Raw genomic sequence first — 20,139 nt, forward strand, 5'->3', positions numbered from 1 at the left:
CTGCTGGACCCCTACAGAGTATCCTACTGGACCCCTACAGAGTATCCTACTGGACCCCTACAGAGTATCCTACCTGGTCCCCTACATAGTATCCTACCTGGACCCCTACATAGTATCCTACCTGGTCCCCTACAGAGTATCCTACCTGGTCCCCTACAGAGTATCCTACTTGGACCCCTACAGAGTATCCTACCTGGACCCCTACAGAGTATCCTACCTGGACCCCTACAGAGTATCCTACCTGGACCCCTACAGAGTATCCTACCTGGACCCCTACAGAGTATCCTACTTGGACCCCTACAGAGTATTCTACCTGGACCCCTACAGAGTATCCTACCTGGACCCCTACAGAGTATCCTACCTGGACCCCTACAGAGTATCCCACCTGGACCCCTACAGAGTATCCCACCTGGACCCCTACAGAGTATCCTACCTGGACCCCTACAGAGTATTCTACCTGGACCCCTACAGAGTATCCTACTGGACCCCTACAGAGTATCCTACTGGACCCCTACAGAGTATCATCTGGACCCCTACAGAGTATCCTACTGGTCCCCTACAGAGTATCCTACTGGTCCCCTACAGAGTATCCCAGCTGGACCCCTACCGAGCATCCTGCTGGACCCCTACAGAGTATCCTACTGGTCCCCTACAGAGTATCCTACTGGACCCCTACAGAGTATCCTACTGGACCCTTACAGAGTATCCTCTGGACCCCTACAGAGTATCCTACCTGGACCCCTACAGAGTATCCTACTGGACCCCTACCGAGCATCCTCTAGAACCCTACAGAGTATCCTACCTGGACCCCTACAGAGTATCCTCTGGACCCCTACAAAGTATCCTCTGGACCCCTACAGAGTATCCTACTGGTCCCCTACAGAGTATCCTACCTGGACCCCTACATAGTATCCTGCTGGACCCCTACAGAGTATCCTACTGGACCCCTACAGAGTATCCTACTGGACCCCTACAGAGTATCCTACCTGGTCCCCTACATAGTATCCTACCTGGACCCCTACATAGTATCCTACCTGGTCCCCTACAGAGTATCCTACCTGGTCCCCTACAGAGTATCCTACTTGGACCCCTACAGAGTATCCTACCTGGACCCCTACAGAGTATCCTACCTGGACCCCTACAGAGTATCCTACCTGGACCCCTACAGAGTATCCTACCTGGACCCCTACAGAGTATCCTACTTGGACCCCTACAGAGTATTCTACCTGGACCCCTACAGAGTATCCTACCTGGACCCCTACAGAGTATCCTACCTGGACCCCTACAGAGTATCCCACCTGGACCCCTACAGAGTATCCCACCTGGACCCCTACAGAGTATCCCACCTGGACTCCTACAGAGTATCCTACCTGGACCCCTACAGAGTATCCTACCTGGACCCCTACAGAGTATCCTACTGGACCCCTACAGAGTATCCTACTGGACCCCTACAGAGTATCATCTGGACCCCTACAGAGTATCCTACCTGGACCCCTACAGAGTATCCTACTGGACCCCTACAGAGTATCCTACTGGACCCCTACAGAGTATCATCTGGACCCCTACAGAGTATCCTACTGGACCCCTACAGAGTATTCTACCTGGACCCCTACAAAGTATCCTACTGGTCCCCTACAGAGTATCCTACTGGTCCCCTACAGAGTATCCTACTGGTCCCCTACAGAGTATCCTACTGGTCCCCTACAGAGTATCCTACTGGACCCCTACAGAGTATTCTACCTGGACCCCTACAAAGTATCCTACTGGTCCCCTACAGAGTATCCTCTGGACCCCTACAGAGTATCTGTAATTTGAATATGCATTTTTTTAATCCAAAGCGATTTACAGTCATGCGTGCATAAATTTTTACGTATGGTCGTCCCGGGAATCAAACCCAATATCCTGGCGTTGCAAGCACCATGCTCTACCAACTGAGCTGGTCCCCTCACCTGCCCAGTCCAGCCACACAGTGCACAGCCACGCAGCAGCCCGGATCTTCCAGGAAACGAGACCTTAGCAGACTCAGCCAGTCCTCCACCACCTTAGAGGGAGGGGGCGCACCGTCATCAAACTGCCAGTCCTGGGGAGAGATGGAGAAATAGTGTTAGACTGAGACCTTAGGTTTCAACAACGCATGAGTGGCACAGAGGTCTAAGGCACTGCAGACCCTGGTTCCATTCCAGGCTGTATCACAGCTGGCCATGATTGGGAGTCCCATAGGGAGGCGCACAATTGGCCCAGCATCGTTAGGATTTGGCCGGGGTAGGCCATCATTGTAAGTAAGAATTTGTTCTTAACTAACTTGGCTAGTTAAATAAAAGGTTAAGTAAAAAAAAAAACATTTAAAATGATGTTCCTGGGAACTAGTATGGTTTGGAATCTTATGCATATTGTTTTGTAATGTTGTGTTGACTGTACTGTAAGTGTTCTTTGTTGTAATTTTCAAAGCTTCATATACGAATAAAGTCATTTGAAATTAAATGACCGATGACCACAGTGGTGGAAACATTGGTTTGTATGCCACTGCAATGCCAAGCACAGCACACCTATCAGTAAACAGAAGGAGCAGGCATCCTTTCATCTTTTGATTCAACACAGGGTAGGGCGACCTCATTTTGAGGTTGTGCAATTGAGCCATAGCCCTTCTATAGATATCTATATGTTAGAGACAGTTCACCCTATCAGCAGCCTCCAGTCTAAGACACACATGGTTCATGGTACAAATGTGATTTAGCACAGCAGCCTGGAGACACAGGGGTACAATACAGACGTAGATACAAAGCAGATAGAAACACACACAGACAAACAGACAGACATGACGCAGGAGTCAGGAGGGTAGTGACGAGATAGGTGAGTGCCAGTCAGTCAGTCAGTCAGTGATTAGAGGCTGACTCACAGCAGCCCAGTGATGAACCATGGATACTGATCAGCCATAGTGGTCTGGACCCAGGGCCTGTTGATCTCTGGCCACACAGTATCAGCCATAGTGGTCTGGACCCAGGGCCTGTTGATCTCTGGCCACACAGTATCAGCCATAGTGGTCTGGACCCAGAGCCTGTTGATCTTCAGCCACACAGTATCAGCCATAGTGGTCTGGACCCAGAGCCTGTTGATCTTCAGCCACACAGTATCAGCCATAGTGGTCTGGACCCAGGGCCTGTTGATCTCTAGCCACACAGTATCAGCCATAGTGGTCTGGACCCAGAACCTGTTGATCTCCAGCCACACAGTATCTCTAGGGAGGGAGGGACACACCTGGCTGTCTGGGGAGATTTTATAATGCACCACTGACTCATATATCATAACAATACTCCCACATAGCTACAACAAACACACATGCAGGGTAGTATTACATATACACACACACAGAGCCATGTAGAAGAACAAACAGGTATTAGAACAAAACAGTACACACACACACACACACACACACACACACACACACACACTTTGGTTTCAGCAGGTGTCTGTCGTTTACAGTAAACAGTGTGGAATTACCACAGTAACACCTTCTGAGAGAGAAGATAGCCTCATCACACCACTGGACTCAGGAAAGCCCACACACACATTCAGGCACACAGATGGATGGACGCAGGCACAGACGCAGGCACAAACACAGACACGGAATCAGCCACCACCACAACAGACCAGTTGTCATTTGGGGGTTAGACTATTTATTTGCCTGAGCTGTGTCTTACACTGTTTTCCTGGGGTATTAGCATAAGCTCCTGAAGGTTCAATATTTGCAGTGTAGTGCATGTTGTAAGCTACTGCATGATGTTGGCTGAGGTAATGTGGGCTATGTCAACAGGGCAGGAACCCCAGCAGCACTGGCCTACTTTGGGGATGAGGTATGGGCGCACAGATATACGCTTGCCTCGCACGCTCACACACCTTTCCATTCAACGTGACCTTGGAATGCTTTTTAGAATGTCAAGATGACCTGCAACAATTCCATGCCCTCAACACACACAATATACAACACTGTTCACTCATTAGCTATACCACTATGAGGCCCTAGCTTTGAAAGCCTGCGGCCAAAGCAACTCACTGCATCAGAGCGACAGTGGAGAGGAGACGCCGGATAAACAAATCACTACAGATTTCCAATCAATTCCTAGTTAACGGTGATATCCCCGTCCAGTTTACATGTCTTCAGCTGAAAAGCGCCACAAACATCCCCCATTTGACATGACAACAGTTATTCGAAAGTTGAAGCAGCCATTAATAATAACCATCATCCTCCCAGGGCTATGTTAACAGAGTACAGCTCTATGCGTCTGTCTGGTCCTATAGCTTCAGGGTTGTTGATATTTTGAGTCACTGGACAGCAGGATTGGGGTCAATTCCAATTTAATTCCAGTAAATTCAATAAGTATACTGAAAGTCCAATTCCAATTATCCTAAACGATTTTCAATAAGGAAAATGTGGAATTGGGTTTACTTTTCTGAATTGACTGGAATTTAAATGGAATTGACCCCAAGCTGATGGCTTGATCGTGTACAAGCCTTTAAACTAGATCTCTCCAGAATTCCCCTATATCACTACGGAGACAGAGGAAGGGGAGGGGAGAGGTAGGCAACTCCCTCCCATGCACTCACTTCTGTTTTTCAAGACTCTGGAGAGCTAGTACCAATTGCCATGATCCTCAATGTTTTCCAGTGCTCTGGCAGAAAGCTAAGTACGGCCTTCACATAAATAGCAGTCCATGGTCTTGTGCTTACGTAACAGCATACCCTGTAAATCTCTCCTTTCATAACCACACTATTCACTGAGAGAAAGAGAGAGAGAAATATAGAGTGAAAGAGAGAGATTAAAGAGAGTGAAAGAGAGAAAATAGAAAAAGGAACAAATTTAATAGAGGAGGCCGCGCGGGGTAACCAGGCTCTGCAGCTGCCATGGCAACAAACGAACGTTGATGTACTGGTAATCAGAAACACGTGTCTTCAAGTTCAGTTACAGATACTGGTCTGAGTTATGTGCGTGTGTTTGTTTAGGAGTGACCCAGATGAGTCTTTGAAAGGGTTTTGGCTGCGTTCAGGTTGTTGGGTGTAAATCAGTATTGATGTGTGTTTGTTTACGAGCATATAAGGACCGGGCATGCTCTTCCAGGAACTGGCCCCCAACCCCATTGCCCTCCTCTGAACACAGAACCGTCTGTTTGATAACACTCTGCCTCCTCCATCCCTACACGGTCATGGCCTTAGTGGAAATAGTCAGTGGCGTCAAACAAACTCGACCAAAGAATGACGAAAATCATGAAATATGAAAGGAAATCGTACACATTATGGCGGCGCCGATGATTCAGCACTGCTAAATGGACAGCGTCTTTGCACAGATAGGTTGTTTAGCAACTAAACCGACGTGTGCAACTATGGAGTTGGTTTAGAATGTTGACAACATGTCAACTATATTTATTTTACATTATTATTTATTTAACATTTATTTAACTAGGCAAGTCAGTTAAGAACAAATTCTTATTTACAATGACGGACCTACCAAAAAGCCTCCTGCGGGGACAGGGGCTGGGATTAAAAATAAACAATGAAATAAATATAAATATAGGACAAAACACACATCACGACAAGAGCGACTACACTACATAAAGAGAGACCTAAGACATCAACATAGCAAGGCAGCAACACATGACAACAACATGGTAGCAACACAACATAACAACAACATGGTAGCAGCACAACATGGTAGCCACACAAAACATGGTACAAACATTATTGGGCACAGACAACAGTGTTTTCAATGAAAACAAATAGATTTGCACAATGAGCACTTGTTGTCTAACATATAGGGTTGCACATTTTGGGGAATATTCAGATGTGGAAACTTTGTGGGAATTAACAGGAATATAAGGGAATTAACAGAAATATGCAAATGAATATTAATACCATTTAAATGTAGATGTTTTTTCATTGGATATATTTACCATATCATATAGAGACAAAAATATAAACGTTTTACCTTATGATAAGTACACATAATTGCAAATGATTAAAATCCTTCAATAAAAAAATATATATAATAATTTAGTTACAAATTGAACTTTAATTAAATGAGTTGACTCTTCACATGGGATGATTTCACTGAACAACAAAAGGTAATATTGAATGATCCCCAATATCTCCCAAAAACGTTTTCAACATACAGTACATATGTAAAATGATAGTCTAGAAACTAAAGCTTTGGTTGTCTTCCTCTCAGGCTTCCATGTCGGCTCCCTGGACCTCCTCAATTTCCACCTCTTGAACATCAGACTCTGAGGCCTCATCTTCAATGTCACTTTCCAACCTTGTTGAGGAAGGCTCGTTGTCAGGCTCAAAAAGCCTCAAATTTTCCCTGATGGCCACCAATTTTTCAGCCTGTTGCGTGCTTTAGTGTGTGTGTTCCCAAACAAGGACCAGTTGCGTTCTGAGGCGGCTGATGTTGGTGGGATTTGGAGGATGATGGAGGCAACAGGGGAAAGAGCCTCAGATCCACAAAGTCCCTTCCACCAGGTGGTTGATGAGATATGTTGGCACAACTGCCATATTGCATCTCCATCCCAAAGCCCTTGCTTGGAAGTGTACTTCACCAGACTGCCAAGAACCTTGCCCTCATCCAGGCCAAGGTGTCGAGACACAGTAGTGATGACACCATAGGCCTTGTTGATCTCTGCACCAGACAGGATGCTCTTGCCAGCATACTTGGGGTCCAACATGTATGCTGCGGTGTATATGGGCTTCAGGCAGAAGTCTTCACCCTTTTTGATGTATTTCAGAACTGCAGTTTCCTCTGCTTGGAGCAACAGTGAAGTGGGCAGGGCAGTACGGATTTCTTCTCTTACATCTGAAAGCAGAATCTGAACATCAGACAGGATGGCATTGTCTCCCTCAATCCATGCAATGGCTACTGCTATAGGTTTCAGGAGTTTCAGGCTGCTTACCACTCTCTCCCAAAATACATCATCCAGGAGGATCCTGATGATGGGGCTGTCCATATCGGCAGACTGAGATATGGACATTTCTTGGAGAGACTCCTTCCCCTCCAGGAGACTGTCAAACATGATGACAACATTACCCCAACGGGTGTTGCTGGGCAGCTTCAATGTGGCGCTCTTATTCTTCTCACTTTGCTTGGTGAGGTAGTTTGCTGCTATAACTCGATGACCCTTCACATACCTAACCATTTCCTTAGCTCTCTTGTAGAGTGTATCCATTGTTTTCAGTGCCATGATGTCCTTGAGGAGCAGATTCAATGCATGAGCAGCACAGCCAATATTTGCATTTGCCTATGATGACTTACCGTGTTCTCCACTACAGGTTGTCAATTTACCTTCTGTCCTCTCTTCAATCGAACTCTTTGTTCTCTCTTTAATTCGGGGTGATATCGGTCTTGTACGTTTTATTTCAATGATGTGAGGGTAGGACTCCTCCACTTTAGACCAAGCAGCCTTCATGTTCGCAGCATTGTCTGTCACCAGTGCAAATACCTTCTGTGGTCCAAGGTCATTGAGGACTGCTTTCAGCTCATCTGCAATGTAGAGACCAGTGTGTCTGGTGTACCTTGAGTCTGTGCTCTTGTAGAATACTGGTTGAGGGGTGGAGATGTAGTTAATTATTCCTTGCCCACGAACATTAGACCACCCATCAGAGATGATTGCAATACAGTCTGCTTTCTCTATGATTTGCTTGACCTTCACTTGAACTCTGTTGAACTCTGCATCCAGCAAATTAGTAGATAAAGCATGTCTGGTTGGAGGGGTGTATGCTGGGTGAAGAACATTCAGAAATCTCTTCCAATACACATTGCCTGTGAGCATCAAAGGTGAACCAGTTGTATACAAGCAAGACATTCATCAGCATTTCTCTGACTACGTTCCTCCATTGAGTCAACAAAAACTTCTGATTCCAGAAGGACCATGAGCTGTTGCTATCGATAAGGTGTCTGATTCATCATTTTAACCTCGAATAGAAGTAGAGGGACTTTTGTCAGAGGTTGCTTGTTGTGAGCACTGAGGGAACTTTATGCACTTGGCCAGATGATTCTGCATCTTTGTTGCATTCGTCACATATGATTTGGCACAGTATTTGCAAAATGTACACAGCTTTTCCTTCTACATTAGCTGCAGTGAAATGTCTTCACACATCATATAGTGCTCGTGGCATTTTCCTGTAAAGATTAGATTCTTTTTTTTTTAAACAACAAATACAATTCCATGTAAAGATAAAGAGTTAAGCAGTTAAACAATTAAACAAGATTAAAATGAAACATGTATGGAAACAGGTGAATTAACACTCCTCAGTTAGCAGGCTCAAGCAAGCTAAAACCCACATGGTAGCAAAAACTAACTAGCAGAAAATGTTAAGTCAGAAATGATTTAAACACACTTTGCTGTAGGCTACTATTTACTAGTTAACAAAAAATCATGTATGTCATAAAATATATTCATCCAACTCAGTATTGTAATCAAAACTTACCAGAAAGCATGTAGTCCTTGGCTCAGACAGTGAAGTAGCACGGGCACAATAGCATCTCATTAGTGTGCAAGATCTTGAGAATCAGCTGTACATATGATGGAAGAATGCACCGTGCATGCAGAGGGTTGCAATTCCATTGAATTGGTGATAGTTTCACCAAAATATGCCAGAAGATCTAGAATTGCCTTATCTGTATCCCACAAAAAAGGTTCACTGTTATAAACTAACTTTTTTGATGAATTTAGGCAAAATTCCCCAAATTCCCAGGCTTAACTTCCCATGGAAAATTTCTGGAGAAATTCTGGATATTTACCGGAAAGTTTCCGACCCTTTGCAACCCTACTAACATACATACGTTTCTGCCAAACTGGCATTGAGATGACATCAGTCAAAACACCTCAAAACAAGACATGGTATCAAGAACAAGATAAAACTAACAAACGAGCCACCTACGATTCCTCACATGGCAGTTTGTCATTGTTGCTAGCTATCTGGCCATCCAGAGTCACAACAACACACTGCCTTCTGACCCATTGAAGCGTTCACATCATTTTTGTGACGTTGTCAGCTAACCTGTCTATACTGGAGCGCTGTGGCATGGCACTGAATGGACAGCACCTCCGTATAGTAGCCAGCTATAAAATTATTCCATTTGTGTGCGGTTACACATTTTTGGGGTCACAGTTAGGTAGCCTACAATGTGTATATGAAAATCATAACTGGCACACAGATCTTTAGAAATGGTAAATTGGCACTCCACATGAAAAAAGGTTGCCGACCCCCTGCTATAGGCTATATGAAGCCATCCTTGTGGAACCGCTCTGACACGGTCTGTGTCCTGCGCTTCCCACCAACACTGTCTCATTGCGTTGCATTCAGAGATGAATACCAGCTAATTTCTGCATTTGCATGTCTGCATTATTCGCCAGGGAAGGGAAACATTCTGCGAATATTGAAGCAGTGTTGAGTTTAAATGCCAAAATCAAATTCAAAGCAATCGGCGCACTGCATAATGTAGCCTTTATTTAACTAGGCAAGTCAGTTAAGAACAGATTATTTACAACGACGGCCAGACCCGGACAACGCTGGGCCAATTGTGCGCCACCCTATGGGACTCCCAATCACGTCCGGATGTGATGCAGCCTGGATTCGAACCAGGGACTGCAGTGACAACTCTTGCACTGAGATGCAGTGCCTTAGACCGCTGTGCCACTCAGGAGCCCGAGTGGCACAGCGGTCTAGCTAAACAGCTGACCAGCAAAGAAAATGGCCCCGTCTCTGCTCCCTGCCTTCTAAAAGTGACAGAAAAGGTGCGCAGGCTGACATGGTCTTAAAGCCAGCCATTTAATATTATAAAGAGCGGTTTAATTTTAAAATCGGGATTGGAAATAATTCAGTCCCCCTCAAAAATGTGCCTACTTAAAATGTGGGGTTTTGAGCTAGGGTATGGCAACTACCATACCCTACCATAAAAGCAAAGAGAGTCACACACTCCATATGTGTAAACTCCCAGTCATTTATTGGGTAAAACACCTCACTGTGTCTTCTTCAGGGTAATGTCATGAATGCTTGAACCAGGTTATGTAGACAAATCGCGCAATCAGTGCAACCAATGACAATACCCTACCATACCCAACTGAAACCCCTGGAATCAGTACTGGAAGTCCTGTCCATGACCGAAACACTCCGCTCTACCCTGCTCTTCTCTTCACAGTGTGTGTGTGTGTGTGTGTGTGTGTGTGTGTGTGTGTGTGTGTGTGTGTGTGTGTGTGTCCACGTCACAATGAAGTGTGAGGGACGTGACACTAGTCTGTACTCACCACCACGGTGATGCCATCCTTCTCCAATGGAGCCTTATCATAGGTGACCTCACACACTCTCACTACCGTTGTGGCTCCGTACTTCTTAAGGTCCTACGGGGAGGAAGGAGGGAAGGAGTTCCATTGAAAAATAACACTGTGTGTGTGTGTGTGTGTGTGTGTGGTGTGTGTGTGTGTGTGTGTGTGTGTGTGTGTATGTGTATGTGTGTGTGTGTTTTGGGGGGCGGGGACATGTGTGCACAAATATATAGCCTATACACGTGCATGGACCCATGCTCATAGTAGTACAACAGGCTGATTTAGTTACGTTAAGGGTTCTGTCTGCCTGCGACGGTCCGTCCGCCTGCCTGCCTGCGACGGTCCGTCCGCCTGCCTGCCTGCGACGGTCCGTCCGCCTGCCTGCCTGCGACGGTCCGTCTGCCTGCCTGCCCGTTTGACTGTCTGCCCGTTTGACTGTCTGCCCGTTTGACTGTCTGCCCATTTGACTGCCTGTCCGTGGCATTGTGGCACTCTTTAAGATAGAACCACATGTGGGCCACTTGCCCTGAGAAGGGCAGCCTTAGCTCTGCTATTGTCTAACCGCGCGGCACTGCCCGTGCCACGCGACTGACGTGGCAGCAGAACACATCGCCATGGAAACTGAGGCATTGTTGAAGTGCACCGTTTATCATCATCAGACCCTCTCTATAGTCTGTGCTTTTTTCTCAGTGTCATAGAAACACCTTTCTTAAGATTTCTCCAAGGCCCTGTGTCAAGAAGATGTGTTAGTGGAAACAAAGCCAAGGAGAGAGAATAATGACATGGAGAGAGGGAAAAAATAGGGAGTATGAGAGGGAAAGAGAAATGGGAGAAAAGAACTAGAGAGAAAGAGTGGGATGTATGGAGAGAGAATCATGAGGAAATAAATATTAGCAGGACTAAACGAGCGGGGATAGAGTGGTCCTCACCTCGATGAAGCTGCTGAGGGTGGAGTTGGTGGGGTTGTGCGTGATGAGCAGCCGCATGTTCTTGTAGCACACCTCGGCCGGCGCCGGACGGTTCATACGGGCCATGTTGACAACCCTTACCCAGCTGGGGGGGTGAACGCAACACGGACAGGGATGCAAGGGGACCACAAACTGGTCGTCCACGGTGGCCACGGTTGCTGGTGGGCTAAACTCCTGTCGCCTTTAACCCTGCAGACGTTCTCAGTCCTGTCCCTCCTTTAAGAAGATTCAAAAATGCAAGTCTGTCCTCAGGTTGGTCGATCCTTGGCAGGCTCACTGTGGTTGGTTTAGATGAGGTCTTGGGGCTTTCACTGAAGAGTAGTGGAATAGTTAGTCCAATCACCCCATTAGGGTTCCTGAGAGAGGGTCTTAGAGCGACAGACCTAGGGTGTGGAGAGTCCTGGGAGGCAGGGAGCCCTCGATGCGTTGGTACCCAGGGATCAGTGCAGGTTATTAGGCAGAGAAGGCAGAGCAGTGGGCATCCTCCCCTGGATCAGCCTATGCTCTGGGATGTTGAGCGTGGCAGTAGTCTCCAGTCCTCTGCAAGAACGCCATCAAAAGCACAGCGACCAAGGGTGTAAAACTGTGTGGAGCCAAAGGGGAGGAAAGGGGGGGGAGGCAAAGAAAGACAGAAGAGAGAGTTAACCGCAAGCAAGATAAATCTGAAAAACAAACACAAAACACTGGCTGCATCCTCGGGAAGGGCTGACTTGAGAACAGACTACACAAGGATATTTCCCTCTCTTTCTCCCTCTCGTCTCTCCCCCTCTCGTCTCTCCCCTCCCACATGACTGGCACTATGTAAACAGGGTCGGCTCCAAGCATAAGCAACATCAGCGGTTGATTAGGCCGGGGGCCCCTGAACCCAAAAATAATGGAGATAAAATATATTTTAATAATAATAATTAATTCATTAATAAATAGATAGATAGGAGAGAGCGATAGAGATAGATGGATAGCTGGATATATACAGCCTGGAGGTGTGTTGGGTCATTGTCCTGTTGAAAAACAAATGATAGTCCCACTAAGCGCAAACCAGATAGGATGGCGTATCACTGCAGAATGCTGTGGTAGCCATGCTGGTTAAGTGTGCCTTGATTTCAAAATAAATCACACACAGTGTCACCAGCACAGCACCATCACACCTCCTCCATGCTTCATGGTGGGAACCACACGTGTGGAGATCATCCGTTCACCTACTCTGCTTCTCACAAAGCCACGGCGGTTAGAACTAAAAATCTAAAATTTGGACTCATCATACCAAAGGATAGATTTCCACTGGTCTAACGTCCATTACTTGTGTTTCTTGGCCCAAACAAGTCTCTTCTTATTATTGATGTCTTTAGCAGTGGTTTCTTTGCAGCAATTTGACCATGAAGGCCTGACTCACGCAGTCTCCTCTGAACAGTTGATGTTGTGATATGTCTGTTACTTGAACTCTGTGAAGCATTTATTTGTGCTGCAATTTCTGAGGCTGGTAACTCTAATGAACTTATCCTCTGCAGCAAAGGTAAAACTCTGGGTCTTCCTTTCCTATTGCGGTCCTCATGAGAGCCAGTTTCATCATAGTGCTTGAAGGTTTTTGCGACTGCACTTGAAGAAACTTTCAAAGTTCTTGAAGTTCTTTACTATTATTCTATAATGTATAAAATAGTAAAAATATAGAAAAACCATGGAATGAGTAGGTGTGTCAACTTTTGACTGGTATATATACAGTACACACACACACACACACACACACACACACACACACACACACACACACAGAACAAAAATATAAACGCAACATGTAAAGTGTTGGTCCCATGTTTCATGAGCTGAAATAACATTTTTTGTACACACACACACACACACACACACACACACACACACACACACACGGTAATTATTCAGACCCCTTGACTTTTTCCACATTTTGTTACGCTACATCCTTATTCGAAAATGTATTTTTTTTATTTTTTATTACCCTCATCAATTTACACACCCTATAATGACAAAGCAAAAACAGGTTTTTGGAATTTTGGTTAAATTTATAAAAAATATATATTTTTTATGAAATATCACATTTACGTAAATATCCGACACTTTACTCAGGTGCTATGACGAAGCTGTCTCTCATGAGGACCACCACAGGAAAGTTCATTCGAGTTACCTGCCTCAGAAATTACTGCCCAAATAAATGCTAACTTAACAGACACATCTCAACATCAACTTTTCAGAGGAGACTGCGTGAATCAGGCCTTATTTTTTATTTTTTTTACAAAAACGGAAATATCACATTTATGTAAGTATTCAGACCCCTTACTTAGTACTTTGTTGAAGCACCTTTGGCAGCGATTACAGCCTTCAGTCTTCTTGGGTATGACGCTAGAAGCTTGGCACACCTGTATTTAGAGAGTTCCTTCCATTCTCCTCTGCAGATCCTCTCAAGCTCTGTCAAGTTGATGGGGAGCATCACTGCACAGCTATTTTCAGGTCTCTTCAGAGATGTTTGATCGGGTTCAAATCCGGGCTCTGGCTGGGCTACTCAAGGACATTCAGAGACTTGTCCCTTAGGCATTCCCGCGTTGTCTTGGCTGTGCGCTTAGGGTCGTTGTCCTGTTGGAAGGAGAACCTTCGCCCCAGTCTGAGGTCCTGAGAGGTCTGGAGTAGGTTTTCATCAAGTATCTCTCTGTACTTTGCGCCGTTCATCTTCTCTCAATCCTGACTAGTCTCCCAGTCCCTGCCGCTAAAGAACATCCCCACAGCATGATGCTGCCACGACCATGCTTCACCGTAGGGATGGTGCCAGGTTTCCTCCAGAAGTGACGCTTGGCATTGGTTTCATCAGACCAGAGAATCTTGTTTCTCATGGTCTGAGAGTCTTTAGATCCCTTTTGGCAAACTCCAAGCAGGCTGTCATGTGCCTTTTACTGAAGAGTGGCTTCTGTCTGGCCACTCTTCCATAAAGGCCTGATTGGTAGAGTGCTACGGAGATGGTTGTCCTTCTGGAAGATTTCCTCTGTGGAGATGGGACACTCTGGAGCTCTGTCAGAGTGACCATCGGGTTCTTGGTCACCTCCCTGACCAAGGCCCTTCTCCCCCGATTGATTCCCTGGTCTGATGAAACCAAGACTGAACTCTTTGGCCTAAATGCCAAGCGTCACGTCTGGAGGAAACCTGGCACCATAGTACAGAGAGATCCTTTATGAAAACCTGCTCCAGAGCGCTCAGGACATCAGACTGGGGTGAAGGTTCCCCTTCCAACAAGGACAACAACCCAAAGCACACAGCCAAGACAACACAGGAGTGGCTTCAGGACAAGTCTCTGAATGTCCTTGAGTGGCCCAGCCAGAGCCTGGACTTGCACCCGATCGAACATTTCTGGAGAGATCTGAAAATAGTTGTGCAGCAACGCTCCCCATCCAACCTGACAGAGCTTGAGGATCTGCAGAGAAGAATGGGAGATAGTCCCCAAATACAGGTGTGCCAAACTTGTAGTGTCATACCCAAGAAGACTCAAGGCTGTAATTGCTGTAAGGTGCTTCAACAAAGTACTGAGTAAAGGGTCTGAATACATTGCTTTGTCATTATGGGGTATTGTGTGTAGATTGACGCATAAAAAAATACTTTTAATACATTTTAGAATAAGGCTGTAACCTAACAAAATGTGGAAAAAGTCAAGGGGTCAAAAATTATCACGACAGCTGTGAGGGAAACAGGAAGTTTCGCCATAATTTTATAAATGCCAACAGATCATTTGTTCATTTGACATGGTGGGATCTTTTTGTGTCTGTAAAATGTATTATGCGAGAAACGGAGGTGTAAATTCCTTTATGCGCAAATCGTGATATAATAACCATCACATCGAAGTAAACTTGGACTCACGCGATGATATGGTGTGTGGTCCTCCGACAAAGACACGGGAAACCATGAAGTTTGTTGAGCTACAGATTAAATCAATTGTGATGAACTTCCCAGGGTGCTGAAAGTGCACAGGGTTGAGCTTGACGCTCCTGTCCAATAAATGTAGAGTGATCTTATTCTGGTGACATGATGATCAATGCTTGACTGCCGTTTGACAACAAAAATATATGATTGTCCTTATCCATAATAATGTCATCATGTAGACTAGCCTAGCCGCACTGTATCTGTGAGCTGTTGGCTAGAGCACACGTGCCAAGACCACATATGCTATTTAACGCAACAGTTTTTTGTTACCAACTATCTGTAGAGTTCCGCAACAAGTCAGTTTGGTGGAAACACACCACTGGTGGGAAAATGCGCATATTTCATAGCTACTGAAAGTCACTCAATTAACCATGTCAGCTAACAATTCTTAGATTGGTAAATTAGTCTAGCCAGCTATCTAAACTTGTAGTAATCATGGCCGAATACCGACCGGGCAGGCAGGATATGTCCCCAGGGGCACCAATTTATTTTGTTTGTCACTCTCACTCAGATATCATTAACATCCCACTGGGCACAGACGTCAGTTCAACATCTATTTACATTTGGTTGAGTTGTCAACTAATGTGAATTCAACAACAAAAATCAAGTCATTGGATTTAGGTTGAAAGTTGGGTGAAAAAAAGACTAACTTCTTTTACATTGATGACTTTTTGCAAATCCAATCAGTTTTTCGTGTTGATTCAAATTCATCATATTGACTATTTTGTTGCTGAAATGACGTGGAAACAACGTTGATTCAACCAGTTTTTGCCCAGTGGGATGGCATAAGTCTTGACAAAATGTGTGGAATTGCAGGAAATTTGTTTTAAAAACTGCAAAAATGTCTCTCCATCCAATGGCAAAATGAGTAGACTTGTATTGCATGTGTTATAAAATTGCTAAACTTCTCTTCGCCTGCTTGCTTTAAATCTACAACATTTTCTCTACTCCCCAAGGCAAAATGTGTGAAAAGGAAATTAACTTTAAAACTGACATTTTTCTCTCCATCATCAAGAGGGGGGCCACACATTTTTTTGCCTGTGAAGTGGGGGGGCTGCAACCAAATCTAGCTTAGGGCCCCCAAAAGGCTAGGGCCAGCCCTGTATGTAAATTATGATTCAAGATGGTGTGCAACATAAAATAATGGTTTGTTTATTAAATGAGCAACAAAAAGGCATTCAATTCACCTTCCATCACTGTTTTCATTTCCCCAACCAATTTGCTACATTAGATACGCTGGAAATGATTCTCTAAGGGTCAAAATAACAATAAAAACATACCAATTATGAGAACATTTTCACAGAGTACTGAGTTTATCTGCTTTACTACCTACATACAATACGTGTTCAATAAAAATACGATTTCATGAATTGTTTACAATTGCCCACATTAGTCCTGCTCCAGATTCAATAATATCATTATTAGACTAGTCTACAATATTGAAGAATTGTGGAACATTACACTGACACACACTAATACAGATAAACGTTATAACCTCAAAATCAATCAGTGCCATAATAAGCCAATAAGACTGCCCTCCAGTGAGCCGCTGTTTGACAGACACTGACCGACGGTAAACCCCCAGCCGCGCAGACGCACCTCGGTTCAATCCGACGATTTAAAACTGCCGGTGTGAAGAAAACATTCTATCCACATCAGATCCATATATTTATCTAAACATATGGCACTGGTCCACGTACATCGAATCCTCTGACCGCTCCTTTAATTATGAGTAAACACTACGACAAAGACAGACCAAACATCTCTTGCAGAACGGCTTTCAGCTTGTAGGGTGGGTAATAAACCCGACACAACGTTTGAGGAATAGGCGCACGCTGGTTATGAGAGAACAGACGTGGCCAAATGAGTTTATGCGCCCGTCTCTACCGCTCTCTCGCCCCTCCCTGTACTGCTTTAGCCTACCTTACGCAGCTAGCACCCTGCGCGGAATAATTCAGCCTGTTCCGTTGTTCCAAAGAGAATAACAGGAGGTAAACAGCCGACACCAAATACCCTTTTCTCTGACTCGGTTGAGACAGTTAAGACTTGATTTATTTATGGCACGTAGCCTACTCGGCTACACTCGGTCGGGTCTGCCGCTCATATCACAGCAAAGCAGACAGAGCCTCTGCTCTTACGAGTGGAGAGAGAGCCGCCCACAACGGTCCATCCCACCCATATTCATTCTTCAGTTCTCATCTCAGTAAATGCTGCTGAACCCGCCAAAAGTTTCTCTCACTTGCAGGAATAAATAAACATTGTCAGGGAAGTGTACAACCGTCTTCCACTAAATCTTTCATTTATCCCCAATATTTATCCTACAATGTAGTTTACCCATTCAAATCGCCCGGGTTCTTTAAATTGAGATTAGGAGAGTGAAATTGAGGAGAATTGCTCCCCTTACTCCACAGCAATGGAAATATTTGTGCCAATGTTCCATACATTTATCATATTTTGTGTAAAGATATTCTTGAAACTTTATTAATTTATTAAAATGAATAAAGGCTCAGGTCCCCACACTAAAAATTAGGGGTTCAAATCAAATTGTATTTGTCACATGCGCTGAATACAATAAGTACCGTGAAATGCTTACTTACAAGCCCTTAACCAACAATGCAGTTAAAGAGTTAAGAGAATATTAGCCAAATAAACTAAAGTAAAAAATCATAAAAAGTAACACAATAAACAAGGCTAGTCAGTGTGCGTGGTACAGGGTAGTTGAGGTCATTTGTACATATGTAAGGATAGGTATGGGATGAAGTGACTATGCATTGTAGCAGCGACTATGCATTGTGGGGGGGTCAATGTAAATAGTCCGGCAGTCTTATGGCTTGGGGGTAGAAGCGATTAAGGAGCCTTTTGGTCCTAGACTTGGCGCTCCGGTACCGCTTGCCATGTGGTAGCAGAGGGTACAGTCTATGACTTGGTTGACTGGAGTCTCTGACAATTTTATGGGCTTTCCTCTGACACCGCCTATTATATAGGTCCTGGATAGCAGGAAGCTTGGCCTCAGTGATGTACTGGGCCATACACACTACCAACTGTAGCGCCTTACGGTCAGATGTCGAGCAGTTGCCATACCAGGCAGTGATTCAACCGGTCAGGATGCTCTCGATGGTGCAGCTGTAGAACATTTTGAGGATCTAGTGACCCATGCCAAATCTTTTCAGTCTCCTGAGGGGGAAAAGGTTTTGTCGTGCCCTTTTGTGACTGTCTTGGTGATGTGGACACCAAGGAACTTGAAAACTCTCGACCCGCTCCACTACAGCCCCGTCGATGTTAATGGGGGCCTGTTCAGCCCGCCTTATCCTGTAGTCCATGATCATCTCCTTTGTCTTGCTCACATTGAGGCAGAGGTTGTTGTCCTAGCACCACACTGCCAGTTCTCTGACCTCCTCCCTATAGGCTGTCTCCTCGTTGTCGGTGATCAGGCCTACCACTGTTGTGTCGTCAGCAAACTTAATGATGGTGTTGGAGTCGTGTTTGGCCACGCAGTCGTGGGTGAACAGGGATTACAGGAGGGGACTAAGTACACACTCGTGAGGGGCCCCAGTGTTGATGATCAGCGTGGCAGATGTGTTGTTGCCTACCCTTACCACCTGGGGGCGGCCCATCAGGAGGTCCAGGATCCAGTTGCAGAGGTAGGTGTTTAGTCCTAGGGTCCTTAGCTTAGTGATGAGCTTTGTGGGCACTAGGTTGTTGAACGCTGAGCTGTAGTCAATGAATAGCATTCTCACGTAGGTGTTCCTTTTGTCCAGGTGGGAAAGGGCAGTGTGGCGTGCGATTGAGATTGTGTCATCTGTGGATCTGTTGGGGTGGTATGCGAATTGGAGTGGGTCTAGGGTATCCGGGAAGATGCTATTGATGTGAGCCATGACCAGCTTTTCAAAGAACTTCATTGCTACCGACGTGAGTGCTATGGGGCGGTAATCATTTAGGCAGGTTACCTTTGCTTCCTTGGGCACAGGGACTATGGTGGTCTGCTTGAAACATGTAGATATTACAGACTCGGTCAGGGAGAGGTTGAAAATGTCAGTGAAGACACTTGCCAGTTGGTCCGCGCATGCTTTGAGTATATGTCCTGGTAATCAGTCTGGCCCCGTAGCTTTGTGAAAGTTCACCTGTTTAAAGGTCTTGCTCACATCGGCTACCGAGAGCGTTATCACACAGTCATCCAGAACAGCTGGTGCTGTTCAACAAGGGTTCTTCTAAGATCCTCAAAGTTCTTTGAAGAACCTTATGGTTCTTGGTACTGAAAATTGCCCCCAAAAGGTTCTTCCAAGAACCCCATAGGAGGTCGGGTTCATCGAGGAACCTCCTGAGTTGGTGGGGGTTCTTGCAGGAACCTAACTGCCCAACAGAAACATTTGGACAGTTAGGACAGCAGGTGCAGGCACTTAACTGAAAATGTTTATGATCTCCTCAATTTAATTAAAGAAAGGTTTGTCCCTTGTATGATCTAAATATATATTGTTTTATGATGATACCATCTATCTTTTAATATTTGTGAAAATCTTTCTCAAACAGGAAATGTACACAATTCATTGGATATCAAGCAACAAAGAGGTAAGAACATGTATGCTATAAGAATATGTCGAAGGCTAGCTGTATTGGGTGCAGATACAGACGAGGAGGCATACAAAGGTATGTCAATTGGTATTGGTGTGTTATGCAGACCACTTGTATTACCCTCCCCCCTTACCTCTTCAATGAAAATCCCATAGACCTCTACGTTATGGACAAGGCATGTGTATGAAAACCATTATGAAAACCGTTTTTTTTCATTCACATTTACCACAAAAACCAAGGTATAAACACTGTCGTGTGCATGTTTTCTTAATCATCTGTACATATTTTTTTTAGATTCACAGACCATTCCTACACCTCTGATGAATATAACAGGAAACCTGTTTGATCACCATGCACTGCAA

At 45.0% G+C, this 20,139-nt stretch overlaps 1 protein-coding gene across 3 annotated transcripts in view; it reads right to left on the reverse strand.

Annotated features, from left to right (window-relative positions):
• Window positions 1-20,139, reverse strand: part of LOC106570418 (protein tyrosine phosphatase type IVA 3) — an 84,043-nt gene that overhangs the window by 21,712 nt on the left and 42,192 nt on the right. For 2 of the 3 annotated variants that reach the window (XM_014142720.3, XM_082961261.1), the window contains exons 2-4: window positions 11,240-11,861; window positions 10,293-10,385; window positions 1,950-2,080 (exon numbers count right to left, since the gene is read on the reverse strand). In XM_014142720.3, the coding sequence (XP_013998195.1) occupies window positions 1,950-2,080; window positions 10,293-10,385; window positions 11,240-11,344 (329 nt within the window). In that variant the 5' untranslated portion in view covers window positions 11,345-11,861. Of the gene's footprint in view, window positions 1-1,949; window positions 2,081-10,292; window positions 10,386-11,239; window positions 11,862-17,131; window positions 17,320-20,139 lie in introns of those variants that run through there. The other variant, XM_014142721.3, reaches the window with a different exon arrangement.

The sequence above is a fragment of the Salmo salar genome, chromosome 14 (assembly GCF_965601325.2).
Source record: "Salmo salar chromosome 14, fSalSal1, whole genome shotgun sequence".
Classification (NCBI taxonomy): Eukaryota; Metazoa; Chordata; class Actinopteri; order Salmoniformes; family Salmonidae; genus Salmo; species Salmo salar.